Here is a 17,513-nt window from a genome sequence, read left to right as displayed (position 1 = left end):
TACAATTCTAATAGGATTTAAATGAAATACACAGAATGCAGGGTACTTATATTTACTCAACTCAACTTCTCCAATTGCTAATAAGAATTCTTTGACTATATAATATTTTAAAACATCAAGACATATAGTACTTATGCAAAATTAAAATAATTATAAAATAATAGCATTTTCAGAAAAAGCAAAGGAATATGTCATAGTATTTGAGAAATAAACACTAAATACACTGTGTTGCTCTTGGCTATAATATATAAAATGTGACCTCAGTGTACAAGGACTGGGAAGTGGCTTAACCAGTGTGGAGTTTCCACACATGAACTCATGACTTCCAAAGCTGAGATGGACACCTGATTTTTGATGAAGAATTTCCATATAAACACTGGAAACAAGACAGCATCTTCAACAAATGGTTATGATCAGATTGGATGGCTGCATTAAAAAATGCAAAGAAATCCATGCTTATCCCCCTGCAAAAAATCTCACATCCAAATGGATCCAAGATCTTAGCATAAAACCAGATATATAGAGAATAAAAGGTGGAAAATAGTCTTGAACTCATCGGCACAGGAAAAAACCTTGTGAACTGAACATGATAACCACAGGCAGTAAAATCAACAATTAATTAACCTGAAATGTTTCTTCACAGCAAAGAACATGGTCATTCAGACCAAGTAGCAGTATACAGAATGGAAAAATATTTGTATGACCTACATATCAGATAAAGGGATAATATCCAAAATATATAAATAACTCAAAAGACTGGATATCTACAAAACAAATAACCCAATTTTTAAAAATGGGTACAGATCTGAACAGAACTTTCAAAAGAGAAAATTCAAGTGCCTGAGCAAGACTTAAAGAAATGTTCAATATCCTTAGTCACCAGGAAAATGCAAATTAAAACTATTCTGAGATTTTGTCTTTACACTAGTCAGAATGGCTCATACTTGCAGAGATATGGAAAAATCATAGTACTCATCCATTGATGGAGGGACTTCAAACTCATACAACCACTAGGGAAATCAGTGAGGCAGTCCCTATGGATGATGAAAATTGATCTACCTCAAGATCCAGCTATACAACTCTTAGGTACAAACCCAAGGAATGTTTCATCCCACCACACAGACACTTGTTCACCCATGTTTACTGAATCTCTATTCATAATAACCAGAATTTGGAAACAACCTAGATGTCCCTCAACACATGAATTTTTAAAGAAATATGGTGCAATTATGCAATGTAATATTACTAAGCCATTGAAAAAATGAAATCATGGAAACCATAAAGATATGGATGACATTAGTAAAATTATCCTGAATGAAGGACTCTAGGTGCAGAAAGACTAATATTGTTTATATTTGCTTATATGTGGATATTAGCTGTTAAATAAGTATATCCAAGATAGAAACCATAGAACCTCAAAGCTTATGTATTGAGTGAGGGACTAGGAGTGGTAGATCTCCCTAAGAAAGGGAAATAGAATAAATAGCTATGCAGGGATGAAAGAGGCTAGAACAGTAATCAAGTGGGAATGAGGAGGGAACAGGGAAATAAGAGCGGGAAGACAGGAGAGACAGCTAAAATTAAGTGAAGGATAGTATGGAAACCTAATACAATAGAAGCTTTAAAAAAGATATATGTATATGGAGGGGATCTAAGTAACATCATCAATTAATGGAGGAGACAGAACCCCACTGAACATCTCTTGTCACCAAATGAAGCTACCAGTAGTGGGATTAGATTACTTCAAATTGAGGTGTTGGCCAAAGGGATCCCATGGGATTTCCCCCCCTACCCCTGCAAAACTAGACTTTTGCCAAGACAATTGGTTGCTCTGTACAAACCGACAGCAAGGCTCTTTTGCTCTGATAACACTACCACAACTCTTCAAATATTTTAAATCTTGGGAGTGCCCCACTTTACAGCTTTCACTCCACTCCTGGGTACTAGTCTTTGGTATATAAAGTACTCTGTATGCTACCAAATGAGGAAAAGTAAGCATCAAACCAGCCAGCAACCTCTTTGATCTATAATGTTGTCATGCCTACAAGATCTGCTGTTACAATGGTGCCATAAAACTGTGAGAATGGCCAACCAGTATCTGATTTGACTTAATCCCCACACCATGAAATGGAAGTCATTCCTAATACTTCTTGACTGACTAAGAATGTGAGATCAGGTTGATAGGGCCCTAAGGTAAAACCAAATACTACTGTTCTAAAACAATCTAGCAATAAAATGATCCCTAATTTCTGCTGTACCCATAAATCAGTGCTTTGTTCAACCATCTTCAGAGAAGTTTCTTCCTGAAGCTGATGGAAACAAATACAGGGAACCACAACCTGATGATATTCAGAGAGAGACCTTACAATAATCAAGTATAGATAGAATGTCTCCATAAAATTCCTCCCATTGGGACTCAGGTAATCATGTGGAAGAGAAAGTGAAAAGAATGTAAGAGCAAAAGGAGTTGGGGAACACCAAAGAAACAAAGCCCACTACATCAAGGTGATCAAAACACATCTGAAATCACAGGGCTTGAGATAGCATGCTCAGACCTTGGAAATTCACCTGTACCAGATGAAGTCCTAGAACTGAAAAGAGAAGTGGAAACATAACCTCATCCCTAACCCAAAAGCTATATGCAATTGACAACCACTTGCCAATGAAAACTTAGCTTTCTCTATTGTAATTTCACTGGTGGAAACAAACTACTCTTAATTGTTGTATGCATTCCCAGCAGTAGATGAACAACAGAAAATAAACTCAAACACCTTTTTGGAGGTTCCTTGTTATGTAATGTCATGTCAGGGCTTTTCTCTTCTTTTACTCTTATTTGTAATTTTTGATTTTATATATATATATATATATATAATTTTTTCTCTTTTTACCTTTTAAGTACTTTGCAATTATATATAATGGCTCTCTATTTAATATTTTAGGGGGTTCCTGAGTGTCTGAGTGAATGGGAGTCTGCATCTATATCTGTTTCTTGTGCATTTTCTTGGTCTCTTTTCTTTCCTGTTTGTTTTACCCAATTACAATCTGTTAGTTTTGGTTTTGATCATTTGACTTTTTTATTTCATTATTATATCTTGGAATCCTATTCACTTTCTAATAAGAGACTGAACGTGGGTGAATCCAGATGGATTGCAAGGTGTGAAGGAATTGGGAGGAGTAGAAGAGGGGAAATCAATATCAAGATAAACTATATGAGAAAAAAACTAGTTCTGATAAAAGAAAAAATGAAAGAAAGTGACTGGGTCCATTGATCAGAATTAGGAAGTAAGAAAATTCTGTATATTAGCAGTGGTTCCATGGCATTCCTTCTTTTCCTTTGTATGGTGGTAGATATGAATGACCATCAAAGAATCATTATCTCCAGAAAAATAATATTCTTAGTAAGGTAAGTTCAAAGAATTGAGATAAATTACAACCCACCTTTGTAAACCTTATAGGCCATTTTATCATCTGCTCAGTTAAAGATAACTGTTGTCCCTGAGGAGCATTAGAGGAAAAGGTTCCTACTTTCACCTTTAGTCCAAGACCCTTTGGAAAATTCCAAAAATTGAATATATCATAGTCTGAACCTAATTTCTGCTTCCAGTCTGCATCCACGTGTCCTCCCACATGATTTTTTGCATGAATTTTCCTCAAGAAAGGGTGCAGCTGGAAGAGATGCAGGAACCTATGTTAAAGTTAAATTGAAACAGATGTATGAATCCGTGTTAAAGCTACACTGAAAGAGATGCATGAATCTATGTTGAAGTGGATCCTAGGGGTAGAACAAACCTGTTTTTATCAAAAGCCTCTCATGGTTTTAAATCTTTGATTTTACACGTGGTACTGTGATGGTTGAATAGGAATGGCCCCCATAGCCTCATGAGTTTGAATGTTTAGCCCCCAAAGAGTGGCACTAATAGGAGATGTGGTCTTGTTTCAGTAGGGGTGGCCATATTGAATGAAGTTTGTCACTGTGGAGGTGAGCTTTGAGGTCTCACATACTCAATAGACCTAGTGTGGCAGTTTCCTGCTGCTGCTTGAGGATCAAGATGTTAAAACTCTCAGCTCCTTCTCCAGTACTCTTTGCCTTCATGCTACCATGCCTCTTGCCATGATGATAACGGACTAAACCTCTGAAATTACAAGCCAGCCTCAATCAAATATTTTCCATTATTGGAGTTGCCATGGCCATAGTGTCTTTTTACACCAATAAAAATCCTAACTAAGACAGATACCAATGTGGATATTAGTGAGGTTGAGCCAATGAACACTTGGGTGAGTCAGATGCTATTCTGCCTCAAAAGGCCAGTCAACTTTTTTTTATTTTAATTTCTTTAAAGTTTATTGTCTTTCTTGGTAAGGTCTCACTCTCTTGCACTTGCAAACATATATGATAAAATGAATATTTAAAAAATAAAACATAGAGCATAAACTATAACAAATATAATATTTATGTGTATAAGACAGTCAGCTTTTTTAAAAATTAGAAATGTTTAATTTCTCAAGAATAAAAATTCTAGCATTCTGAGGTCAAACCATATGACAAATTTTCAAATAGTGACCCAAAGAGAAGCTCGCAGGCTCCTTTTAAGCAGGGTTAGAGGAATTCCAGCTGTAGTTGAATGTGCTTTGAATTTTTGATTGAAGTGATTGGGTATTGACCCTTACTGGTACAGGAATCACTTTATGATTAGCTCATGAAGGTCAGTCAGCTTTAAGAGAAAATGCTGAACCAAGGTCAGGTAAGTGATCAGTGTGTGTTTATTGAGTCAATTGTAGACTTACTTGAAAACTAGTCACACCTATTTACTTCCAAAATATATTCAGAACTTCAGTGTGGAAATTGAGGACATTTAGATGCAATGATTAAGTAAATGTGGTCATTAGATATAAAATCATTGTGGTAGTTATCATTGCTACCAAACCATTAAGAATCTGTAATTTTCTCTATTTCACTTTGTGAAATATTTGAGGGAATTCATATTCTTTCTCATTAAATCTCTTGCCATGAGAAGATGATCAGGCTCTTTATGATACAAACTTAAAATTGACTAAGCTCATTTCCTCCTTTCCACTTGCACCAAATGCATCAGGGATACTATCCTAATGGTCAGCATCAATTTATAGGCAGACAAAATCCCCTGTGGCTATTGACAACATATCTGAGAATCTCTAAAACAATGGAAGTGATGTTACCTGCCAGGGGAAAAATTCCATTTGTTGTTTCCTACTTGTGTATTGTTGTATTTCTGCTTGCTGAAGACTCATCTTATGAAGACTATGGGCCACAGAATACACAGCATTGTATATATTGTAGCTCTCTTCACTCATTACAATGTCAAAAATGTGTCTAGGCAATAAATCCATGGAAGCATTGGGATGGCAGTTCTCCAAAAGATGACAATCAAGCTCAGAAAATGCACATTTAAAGAACAAAAACCATAGCTTAGGAAGGTAATTGTCTTTTGGGTATTTGTAAGGATTAACTATTCTGATAAAATTTGTAAACTCAAAACTCTCCTCAAGGTGGTGTGAAAAAATAAAACTGCCATGGAATGAGTCTAGAAGGAAATAATCAGCATGGTTGGTATAATCCCACTGAGCATTCAAGACCCACACTTTCCCTGTCATTAACAGTTGCCCAATGTTTCTCATTAAACCTTGTAGAGAATAAGTATCTCCATAAATGATTATCACATTTGCTGATGAATTTTGGATCTTCCCCAGATTTTTCCAGAATTTATTGGAAAATGAAGTCCAGGTGCCTGGAATCATTTCCACAAAAGCTATGCAGACTCTATTACTCTCCAATTCTCCTCTCAATTCTGACACAAAATGAGTCCCTTTATGGTCATCTGGGAGAATCAGACCAACCCAGGACCACTTGAAATGAAGCATCAAAGCAAGAACAGCAAGTGATATAGATGTGTCCTTTGGGGCCATCTGGTAGAGAGAGGAAAACTGTCTTCGGTCACCCAAGATAGGATCAAAAGGTCCAAAAGTAAGCTGAAGAGAAAACAGAATTGGACACAATAGGAAGAATGCTGGAATAGAAACTATCTCAGTCCTGAGGTAACAGATGGGATGATCAGTGTGAAGATGGATGCATTCTGCTTTAGTGGCATATCTCTGAGTAAGGTTTCTAGAAAATTACTGACAAGTTAACAGCTTTGATAAGCCTCCTTGTCTGGACCACACTTTCCTTTCCATTCTGAGCAATAAAAATATGTATATATCAATGGGTACCTTGGTAGCTGAATGCTATGAGTGTCTTTCCTTTACCTTTGAGATTTCTGAAATGTTTACAAGGCATGCGAAGATCCCTGTTCCACACAACACCCTCCCTCACCTGTGGTGTTTTGTAGAGTTGCAACAGTGTCCCAACTTGTGCAGATGCTGCCAATGTTGTTCCTGTAAGTACAGCAGCTGACTTGCTCTTCTTTCTACAGTTGTAATTAACAATGTAGTCTTTTAGACCTGTTATCCAAATAAAGGCATTCTCAAGTATGTCCCTTTCAGCATATGGTACATTACGAAAATCAAATCCTAGAGATGTGTTGGGTAAAAGATGGGGGTTCCTGTTGATCTCCTCAATGGCAAAAATCAGGGCCAGAACAAACTGGTAGTTCTTAAAATTATACCTGAATAGATGGCATAAAAAAATACAGGAGGAATACATATATCACACATGTGTGGATTTAATGCAATTGTTTTTCTAGTTTAAATGTCTGTGTTTCTAGGATGTACTCACTTACATGTGGACATTAGTGTAAAGTAAAGAATAATCATGTAACAATCCATGACCCAGAAGGACCAAATAACAAGGAGAGCTCAGGGGAATCGATAAATCTCTCTGGGAAGTGAAAATAAAATAGATATTATGGGTTGACTGGGGGTGGGTGGGGACAGAAACAGGAGGAATCAGGTGAAACGAAGATGGATGAAGAGAATACTGGGAGAGAAAACTGGAATTGGGAGGCATTTGGAGTGCAAGGTAGAAACCAAGTGCAATGGAGACCCCCAAAATTTGTGAGTTTGACCCAAGCTAAAACACGTAGTAAGTGAGATATAGAGTCTGAGCCTCCATTGGACTGACAAAGGTACCAATCCAACTACAAAACCTTCAGCCTACAATTTGTCCTACCTACAAGATGTGCTGTGGTAAATGTGGCACAGAAATTGTGGGAATGACCAACCAATGGCTGGTCCAGTTGTGACCCATAACATGAAAGAGAACCAATATACTGCCTGGAGTGGCAGGACCTAGAGGCTGTATAGCCCAGAGACGTAGGACAGAACCAGACAAGACTGTCAAAAAAGTCAATGCAATGATCCTAAAGATATTCTTCTGTACTCATAGAGTGGTGTCTAGCCCAGTTGTCATCAGATATGCTTTATCCAGCAAGCGATGGAAACAAATGCAGACACCCACAGTCAAACATGAAGCAGGGCTTGAGAAATCCTGCAGAAGAGAGGGAAGAAGGATTGTAGGAATGAGGGGATCAAAGACACCACACACAACAAAAACCCCAAAATCAACTAACCTGGCCTGACAATCATGAAGCCTGCATGAGTCTGACCTAGGTCCTCTTCTTGTATGTTATGGTTTCATAGCTTAATCTTCTTGTCAGACTCCAAACAGTGGAAGCAGGCTGCCTGACTCTTTTGCCTATGTTGGGGGCCCCTTTTCCTCTTACTAGGTTGCCTTGTCCAGACTTAGTAGAAACAATGTGCCTAGTCTTACTGTAATTTGATATGCCATTTTTGGTTAATATCCTCAGGAGACCTGCTCTTTTCTGAAGGAAAACAGAGGAGGAGTAGAAGGAGGGAGACAGGAGGTGGGACTGGAGGAGAGGAGATGACTGCAGTCAGGACATAATATATGATAGAAGAATAATTTTTTAAAAAAAATAATAAAGACAAATCTCTCATGCAAAATTGCCTGTGTTTCTAAATCATGTTTTAGTATATTCCCATGAATACCTGGAATTAGAATAGGCATTCTACATAATGTAGACTAAGTAAGAGCTTTTGGTATAATACCCATTATTGTTTTATTTTCATGAATTTATTTTTGTTTGTTTTACATATACAGGAGTTTTATCGACATGTATGCCTCTGTAACATGTACATACCTGCTAGCAGCAGGCAAAAACAATGTATATTCCTTGAAACTGGAGCTAGAAATGGTTGTAAGCTGTCTCAAGGATGCTGACAACTGAACCTGGGTTTTCTGAACCCTCTCTCCAGCACCAACGATCTCAATAAAATGCTCCAAGGAGCTTACTTTATTTGTCTTCCATGTATTACTTGAAGTAATAAAATTCTACTCTAAATCAGGAAACAGGCCCTTAGAGTTATTAAATCTCCTTTTGGTTGGATGGTCTTTCAGCCACTTCAATTATGAAAACCCTATATTTCTTTCAGATTTAAGATTTATTTAATATGTCAATTTTTTTTGACTGCATGAGTGATGTACACCACATATATGCTATGTTAGTGAAAGACAGAAGAGGATGCTGGGCTCCTGGAAATGTGAGCTGCCTTATAGAAACAGCGAATTGAAACCCAGTGTTCTGATGGCAGAAAGTCTTTTAACCACTTCATCTCTCCAGCCCCAAAGACAGTAGTCTTGTTTTAGCCACCCATTTTCTAAGATAATATTTTATAGAATAACATCAAATATATTCAAATAATCTCCTCAACTTGTCTTTTCTAAACTATTTTTTTTTAAATCTTTCTGGGTATATAAGGGATTTGTGTGTATCAAGAGTGCTTGCATGTGTTGTGTGCCTTTTTGTGCATGTGTGTGTGTGTGTGTGTGTGTGTGTGTGTGTGTGTGTGTGTGTGCAGTTGCATAGATGTTATGGGTATGGGCACAAGAGAGAGGACAAACCTGAATGGAAAGTCCTAGAAATTGAGCTGGGGCTATTGTCTATGGGAAAAAACAAGCCACACATTTTCACTCCCCTAAACAAGTTTGTTTGTCCCAGCAACACTGGATATTCTTGATCACACGTGGGTGGGAGGTACATAGATAAGAAATAATCCTGATATGTACTTAGCCCTGATTGGACCTGATGGGAAATGCATGGAAGTACGGGTTTTCCTTCTGAAACCCTTGCCATACTTGATTTTGGGTTATTTTCCAGGAACCTGGGTATGGACCTGGCCAAAGCCCATCTACCTGGATAGCATTTAATTAAAGCTTGCTTCTAATTTGGCATAAGTCATGCTCTTATTCTCTATCGGTGGGGTTAACATTTTCTGGAGGCTACCAGCTAGATTCAGACTACCCACCCAAATTTTAAAGCTGGACTTTCACTCCAGAACTCCGGGCTAAAGGGGCTGCTTCAGGAGGCATGTGCCTTGAGATGTTCTAAGGCTCCAAGGCTGCCTTCCATTTGCAGATTATCAATGTGAACTGCTATGCTGAGAAAAGCAGCAAACATCCATGGATGCCTCCTGGTGAATCATAGTTTGGTCCTGTTTTGTGGGAACCCTATCTGGGACATGGAAGGGATTCAATGGGACCCCAATACCCCATACCCCAATACTCCAATATTCTCCCATCCAGGGCATGTAGCTAGATGCCACCTGCCCATATGGTTCTGGTTCTGGCTCTGGTTGGAAAGTTTTAGTTCCTGGGGAGAGTTTTGTTTGTCTCTTTGGAAAGTTTTGTCTCTCTGTTTTCTGGTGTGTCTGTAAGTTTTGTTGGAAAGTTTAGCTATTTCTCTCAGGAGTTGTGTCTTCATGTGTTGTTGGAAAGTTTTGTCTGTGTTTTCTGGTGTGTCTATAAGTTTTATTGTCAGTATAAAGCTGAGATAGAAATAGATTTGATAGTTTTTTTTTCTGTGCTGCCAACAGCAACCAGTCACCACTGCTGTCATGGCTATTTTTATGGCTGGGGCTCAGAATTTGTCTCTGAGTCCTCTGACCACTGGATTCAGGACTTTTTTGGTGTAGATAACATTAAAATTGTTTTGTGCTATTCTGTTTTATTTGAAAGTTGGCTCTAGAGCTGGTTTATAGCTCTACCTTCTCTAGACCCAAGCATATTTAAAAGTTTCATCTATGTCCTATGTCAGTCTGCTTGTCACAGTGACAGGGAAAAGAAAAAAAAGCAGAATAGCAAAAAAAAATTGACTGGGTTTGTGTGAACTTTATGTACATCGAGATTTGTAAGTTTATTTTGTTGGTTATGGTTAAACATTTGTAAAATCTGGAAAAAACTTAAAACTAGTGACACTGGGAGTTGATAGTTAAAAAAATCTATGCATGGGTAATTTTAAAGGAAACTTGGGCATGATTCCATCTTAGATTACTCCCATAGTTTGGCCGCTTCAAGGCAGATTGCCATCTTTGGTAGTGTTGGAGGTGGATTTCAGGTGGTTGCACCTTCATTGGTCAGTCTTGTGTCTGGCAGCCATCTTGGCTAGTGTTGGAGAGAGTAGATATCATGCAACTTCACAATCTTTGGGCAGCCAAGTGTGTAGCAGCGATCTCTGCTGTGGTTGGAGAGGGCAAATGTCATGTGACTTCACCATCTTTGGGCAGCCAAGTGTCTAGCAGCCATCTGTGCTGTGGTTGGAGAGGGCAAATGTCATGTGAGTTCACCATCTTTGGGCAGCCACATGATTGTCAGTTGTCTTTGATGGGATTAGGAAGACAGATGTTATTTTACTTCCCTGCTATCTTTTTTTTTTTTTTTTTTTTTTTGTTTTTCGAGACAAGGTTTCTCTGTGTAGCTTTGCGCCTTTCCTGGATCTCGCTCTGTAGCCCAGGCTGGCCTCGAACTCACAGAGATCCGCCTGCCTCTGCCTCCCGAGTGCTGGGATTAAAGGCGTGTGCCACCACCGCCCGGCAATTCCCTGCTATCTTGATTAAAGGTGACTATGTGGTATGAGCCTATCAAGGAGCCAACAAGTCTCCGAGATATTTTGGAATAGAGTGAATTTTTGTATGATAATTCTTGTCCTATCTTGAAAACAAGGTTTATGAAAGATAGGATTTAAAAATAATGTTTGTTTAATAAGGTATTAAAACTGCACCTCCATGTTTTCATATGCAAGAATGTACCTTGCTCTGGAAACTTTACAGTTTATGAGTCATGCAGGTGATGGTTTTAAATACATGAGGGGATCATGGGAAAATAATTTTGCAAATATTAGGCAGGGTTAGAGTTCTTAAAGAGAGCCCAGTTGCAATGGTGTACCTAAGCAGTTTTGGAAATGCTGATGCCAAGTGACATTCACCAGAATCAACAAACGCAATGAAATGGAGTAGACAGAGATCTAGAAGGCAGGTTATGTATATGTTGATGAGGATGGGACCAAAGAGGGAAAACTCAAAGAATTGTGAGTGAATCTCAGGTATTGAGTTATAGAATATTCACCCTATTGGAGTAGGATTTGGCTTTATGCAGATTGTGGTTATGCCCTGTTTTCACATTCTTGAGGTAAAAAGGGTACTTTATTTCTGATGTTGTGGGAACACACAATTGAAAGGTTTCAAACTTTTTTTAAGAAGAAATTCAAGAGTTTTACAAAAAATTTAAATTAAAAATGGACATTTTTTAAGGAACAGATTTAAAAATATTTAAATTTGTAAGGCTATGGCATATTTTAAGTTTGTAAAAATTTATATCAGTAATATTTGAACTTAAAATAAATAAAATGTTAAAATTAAGGCCAAAGGTAGGAGTATCAAATTCTAACCACCAGAAACTGTGATATTTTTATCTTATGATGCACCAAAACAATGACCTAAGCAGTCTGGCAAAGTGCTTGGAGCAGCTTCTCAGCCTATGAGTCATTATGCTGACAAAATTGCATTTGTGAAATAGTAACAGGAAGGATTTTGTAGTTGAGGAGTCACCACAACTTGGGCAACTGTATTGATTGGTTAAAGTATTGGGAAAGTTGAACCACTGGCTCAGAGAATGTCTTTCTTGCGTAAGGTCTATTTATGCTTAAGAATATATGTCTAGCTTCCTTGTTTTTTCTAACTTTGTTAAGCTTAAGTTATTTTTGATAAACTGAGTCATAAAATAAAGTGTTGTATTCTGTAATGGTGTACTTTAAAAGGACCAGGAAATTTCTCCCTCACTGTGGACTCTGTCTATGCGTTAAGAATTTTATTTTGATACTAAAAAGAGCTTCAGTTTCAGAAAATGCTATTTTTTAAAGCTCAAACTTAACAGAAATAAAGTTATAAATTCCTTTCCCCAAATTCAGGCATTTAGACAAAAGCCTCCGTTCCCTCAGGGGTTTGAGGAAATTTTCTACTTTATATAAAGGGAGTCATTCTCCTTAATTCTGGCAAAAGAAAAACGTATGGCCCTTCAATGAACACATGGCTGTGGTGTTATTAACTTGTCAAGGGCAATGCTAGCCTCTAGGCTACCTCATTTCCTACCCCACGTGTCCTAGTTTTATGAAAGCTAATAACTTATTATAAACTGTAAGTATAATTAAGAAAAATGTGTCTATATTTGGTACCCATCTTGCTGGTTACAGAGTCCTCATAAGAGTTTTGTTATGATTAACTCTCCCAGGATTTGATCATTAGTCTAATTATTTAAGGGTTGCCTAGAGATGCTGTCACCCCCAGATAACTGGAAGCAGTCTAGAAAACATGAAGCCCACATTACCAAGAGGTAGGGTGGCTGGTTTTTGGACATTTGGTGGATGTTTGTCATTGTTTAGGGGGTTTGGTTATAAGATGTTATTGGTCATGGTCTGGGAGGAAAATAAACAAAGGAGATTAGATTCAGGGATCTTTTTCTAAGAAAGTGGGGGTATAGGAAAGGACAGATTATTGAATCTACTTTTAAACTAAACGAACAACTACTAGTCTCAAATATTTCCCATTGGTATAGATTTTTGTATATTGATACAAATTCAAGGTTATTTTTGTTATACTATATTGTTTTGGGTATTATACCTGTGCAGCTCATTTAAAAATGTAATGTATAGTTAAGAAATACAGATTTGTAGTTAATTATCTATAATAATCAAACTTGTAGTCATATTAGATATGTTTTCAAGGTTAAGCCTGGTTTTGTTTAGCTCAGATTTACTTAATAGATTATGGTCCTTATATTTGCCAGAGATCTGTTGACTATGGAATTTAAAATGTTTTTATACCAATTTCCATTCTCTCCTCTCTTTCCAATTCCTCCCTCCACCTCCCATCCACTCCTTCATTTAGAAACAATCATGCCTCCCATGGGAGTCCACAAAACATGGCATATCAAGATGAGGCAGCATGGGAAATAGGTTCCAAACAGCCAGCTCAAGTGCCAGAGGAAGGTCCTAAACCCACTGCTAGGGGCCCAACAAATAGACCAAGCTATAGACTGTCAATCACATGCAGAGGGCCTCAGTAAGTCCCATGCAGGGTCCCTAGCTGTCAGTCCAGAGTCTATGAGGTTCCACTAGCTCAGGTCAGCTGTCTCTGTGGGTTTCTCCATCATTATCTTGACCCACTTGCTCATAAAATCCCTCCTCCCTATCTACAACTGGACTCCCAGGGCTTGACCCAGTGCTTGGCTATGGATCTCTGTGGATCTCTGTGTCTACTTCCATCACTTGCTGGATGAAGGCTCTCTGATGAAAATTAGGGTAGTTTAATGGAAAAGGTTTACTATGACAGAGACTCCCAGATCCTGGCAGTTACTCTGAGGTCTCTAAAGAAAATGACAGGACACCAATATGTCTCCACCTGGATTGTGGTAATGTTAAGCACTGGGAAAGACTGCACCAAAGCAGCATCTGCTGCCAGTACCCAGGCAAACTGTGGGCATGTAGGAAACTAAAGAGTTGATTGTCTCACCATACCTGGACAAAGTAATTAGCATTCCCCATATCTTGCCTCCACAAGAAAACCTCTCACCTGCTGGACCTGGCAGCCAAAGACTGATTCTGTCCTGCTACCTCTGCCACCAATGTCATGGAGATCACAGGAGCCTGACATAACAATCTAGTTAATGGACTTGTCTCTGTTATTTTAAGTGATACATGGGCCATTTGGATTACACTTCCTGCTATAATTTATTCTTCTCAGATCTCGGATGATATTGCCAGGTAGGCTAACTACAGCTTTGTCAGCTTTGCAGTAGCAGGCAAGCCAGTACTTTCCAAAGTCTACAGCCATCATGTTAGTTAATTTCATATGCAAAAATCAAGCTTTGCTTTTTCTAAAGCTGTTAGTTAACTTGTAGAGAAAAGACAGATATATTTGCCATACTAACAGGCTTCATATTAAAAGATAAACAGGTTTCAGATGGAACTTTCTAATAAAGTAACACGATTTGCAATGACTGATCTAAGTAATAACTATTGTGTCTCTGATAAATAATTAGATGGAAAGAAAAAATGTTAAAGTCTATGCAAGTTTGGATGGTCTAAGAAAATGTTCTAAGGTGCATGAAGGTCTGAGGATCTGAAAGCTTAAATAAGTTCTGAGGGTTACAGAAAGTGATTTAAGATTTAAATGCAAGATGTAAGGGTATAAGTACATGATTTAAGTTATGGTAAAATGCAAAAGGTTTCAGATTTCTTTCTCCTTTTAGGCTTTTGTTAGACTAAAATTTCAAAAGTTCACAGTTTGAACATTGGTCATTGAAGTTCCGATAAGCTGACAGAGCACAGAGACTACTTATTGTTCAGTTCCAAGCTAAAGATTTTAGATTTCAAGATGAGGAGATGCCAGCCTGCTGTCCAGGGAGCAGCATGTAATGGCACACAGGTAAAGCCACAGAACACGTGGCAACATACAGATTAGCAGAAATTGGCTGAGTTTAAATATAAGAGCTAGTCAATGGCAAGCCTGAGCTAATTGCCATGAAGTTTTAATTAATATAAGCCTGTGTGTGTTTTCTTCAGTATGAGCAGCTGCAGACCGAGTGGGACACAGAAAAACTTCAGCTACAAATGGTGTATTAGCCTATGTGGGTGTTTATTTGGGTCTGAGTGGCTGCAGAACTGGCAGGTTCAGAGTAACTGGATTTATGTTGAGGTCTTTGATCCAGTTGGACTTAAGTATTGTGCATGGTGACAGATATGGATCTATTTGTAGCCATCTACATGTTGACATCCAGTTATGTCACTATTTGAAACAGAAGGAACATTACCAAACTTCTTCTATGAGGCTACAATTACCCTGATTCCCAAGCCACACAAAGATTCAACAAAGAAAGAGAACTACAGACCAATCTCCCTCATGAACATTGATGCAAAAATATTCAAAAATACTGGCAAACAGACTCCAAGAACACATCAAAACAATTATTCATCATGATGAAGTGGGCTTCATCCCAGGCATGTAAGAGTGGTTCAACATACGAAAGTCTGTCAATGTAATACACCATATAAACAAACTGAAAGAAAAAAAAAACCACATGACCATCTCATTAGATGCTGAAAAGGCATTTGACAAAATCCAACACCCCTTCATGATAAAGGTCTTGGAGCGATCAGGAATACAGGGAACATACCTAAACATAGTAAAGGCAATTTACAGCAAGAAAACAGCCAACATCAAAGTAAATGGAGAAAAACACAAAGCAATTCCACCAAAATCAGGAACAAGACAAGGCTGTCCACTTTCCCCATACTTATTCAATATAGTACTTGAAGTTCTAGCCAAAGTAATAAGACAACATAAGGAGATTAAGGGGATACAAATTGGAAAGGAAGAAGTCAAGGTTTCACTTTTTGCAGATGACATGATAGTATACATAAGTGACCCAAAAATTTGACTAAGGAACTCATACAGATTATAAACACCTTCAGCAATGTAGCAGGATACAAGATTAACTAAAAAAATCAGTAACCCTCCTATATACAACTGACAAACAGGCTGAGAAGGAAATCAGAGATACATCACCCTTTACATTAGCCACAAATGATATATAATACCTTGTGGTAACTCTAACTAAATAAGCAAAGGACCTATATGCCAAGAAAAAAAGAGTCATAGAGTAAGACAGTCTGTTTGGATGATCCCATGAAAGCTGTAATTCATCAGCAATTGATAATAAAGTCACTCAAGCAGACACATATGCAACCAAAAAAAAGATTTTAGATTTCTTTTTGATGTCTTGTAAGTATAAACTTAAAGGTGCTTTTTATTGGGCTAATGACATTTTTTTTCCAATCTGTATCTGGCTCTCTGGACAGAGCATAAGTGTTCATGCTTTTTATCCCAAATTTATAGCTCTTGCTAGAAGTCAAATGTGTGAGTCTGCTCCAGCTGCTTTACAGACACCAGTTACCAGCTTTTTCTACAATGTGGATTGCTGTGGAATAAACCTCTAGTACACTGAAAGTTTTGTCATTTGAATTGGTTTAATAAAATATTGAAATGCCAGTAGCCAGGCAGGAAGTATAAGTGAGGTGGCCAAACTGAGAATGCTGGGAAGGAGAAGAGTAGAGTCAAGAGTCACCAGCCAAATAGAGGAGGCAAGATGAGAATGTCATACTGAGAAAACGTATCAAGCCATTTGGCTAAACAGAGCTAAGAATTATGGGTTAATTTAAGTGTAAGAACTAGTTACTAATAAGACTGAATTATGGGCTGAGCATTTGTAAGTAGTATTAAGCCTCTGAGTGGTTATTGGTGAATTGTCAATTGAGAGACAGCCATATGCCTACAGTGGATTTCAGTACAGATTGGTATACATGCTTTTTCTACAATATGGATTTCAGTACAGATTGTTAATGCTAATATGTCTAAAACTGGTATGGCTTTTGGTAAACTAAGAAAACATCATGTAAGCTTCAGAGAATATGGGGAGTGATAAGACTTACATACACCTTTCACAGTTCAAAGGAACCCCAGATAAACAAAGTCTAACTTTCCCTACCTGTCTATTCACAAAGATGGAATCTCTCTCTTTTTCTCCCTCTCTCTCCTAGTCCTGGGGTGCCTCCCATTTTCCAACTACTAGGATTAATTGCCCAGAAAATTCCAAATATAAGATTTTCCTTTAATTTCCTAAATTTTAACTTCTGTCTCTAGTCTATATGTGTTCCAACAGATTTCCACTTGGGTGATAGATACATCCAAACATCAGATGCTGACTGCAACCTGCTCCAAATGACTGCAAGCCCTGGACTTGCTGAAATCTGATGTGGTCCAATCCAGCTGATGTGAATGCTCCCTGTTCCAGATGGGTCAGAAAAGCTGATATTTCTGATAAATGCTCCATTGCTTGAATTCTCTCTTTGCTTTGAGTAGCATTTCAGCCTTCCTGGGCCTTGATGACAATGTCCTAGTTTCAGCAGGAAGTAGTTACAAGAAAGAATACATCAACCCTTGTGCCCCAAAAGGCTGTAATGTTAGATCAAAAGAAAACTCCCTGGCATAAAGGACAAAATAGCTACCTATAGTGCCCATTGGTGTACAGAAAGGGTATATGTTAGAACCAAGTAGACTCAGATCTGTCAATAGGAGGATTCATTAGTTTCAATAGTTGTGTAGGGTTATGATAGGGCACCCAACATGCT

At 38.0% G+C, this 17,513-nt stretch overlaps 1 protein-coding gene across 1 annotated transcript in view; it reads right to left on the bottom strand.

Moving 5' to 3' along the window:
* The window catches only part of LOC128125737 (vomeronasal type-2 receptor 116-like), a 54,560-nt gene that overhangs the window by 27,771 nt on the left and 9,276 nt on the right, over positions 1-17,513 (bottom strand). The window contains exons 2-4 of the mRNA XM_052763388.1: positions 6,350-6,641; positions 5,197-6,006; positions 3,439-3,666 (exon numbers count right to left, since the gene is read on the bottom strand). Of these exons, the coding sequence (XP_052619348.1) occupies positions 3,439-3,666; positions 5,197-6,006; positions 6,350-6,641 (1,330 nt within the window). The remainder of the gene's footprint in view (positions 1-3,438; positions 3,667-5,196; positions 6,007-6,349; positions 6,642-17,513) is intronic.

The sequence above is a fragment of the Peromyscus californicus genome, unplaced genomic scaffold (assembly GCF_007827085.1).
Source record: "Peromyscus californicus insignis strain IS unplaced genomic scaffold, ASM782708v3 Scaffold_4__1_contigs__length_199733344, whole genome shotgun sequence".
NCBI classification, from domain to species: Eukaryota; Metazoa; Chordata; class Mammalia; order Rodentia; family Cricetidae; genus Peromyscus; species Peromyscus californicus.
Note: the sequence above shows the minus strand (reverse complement) of the source record. Positions and strands in the feature narration are given on the sequence as shown.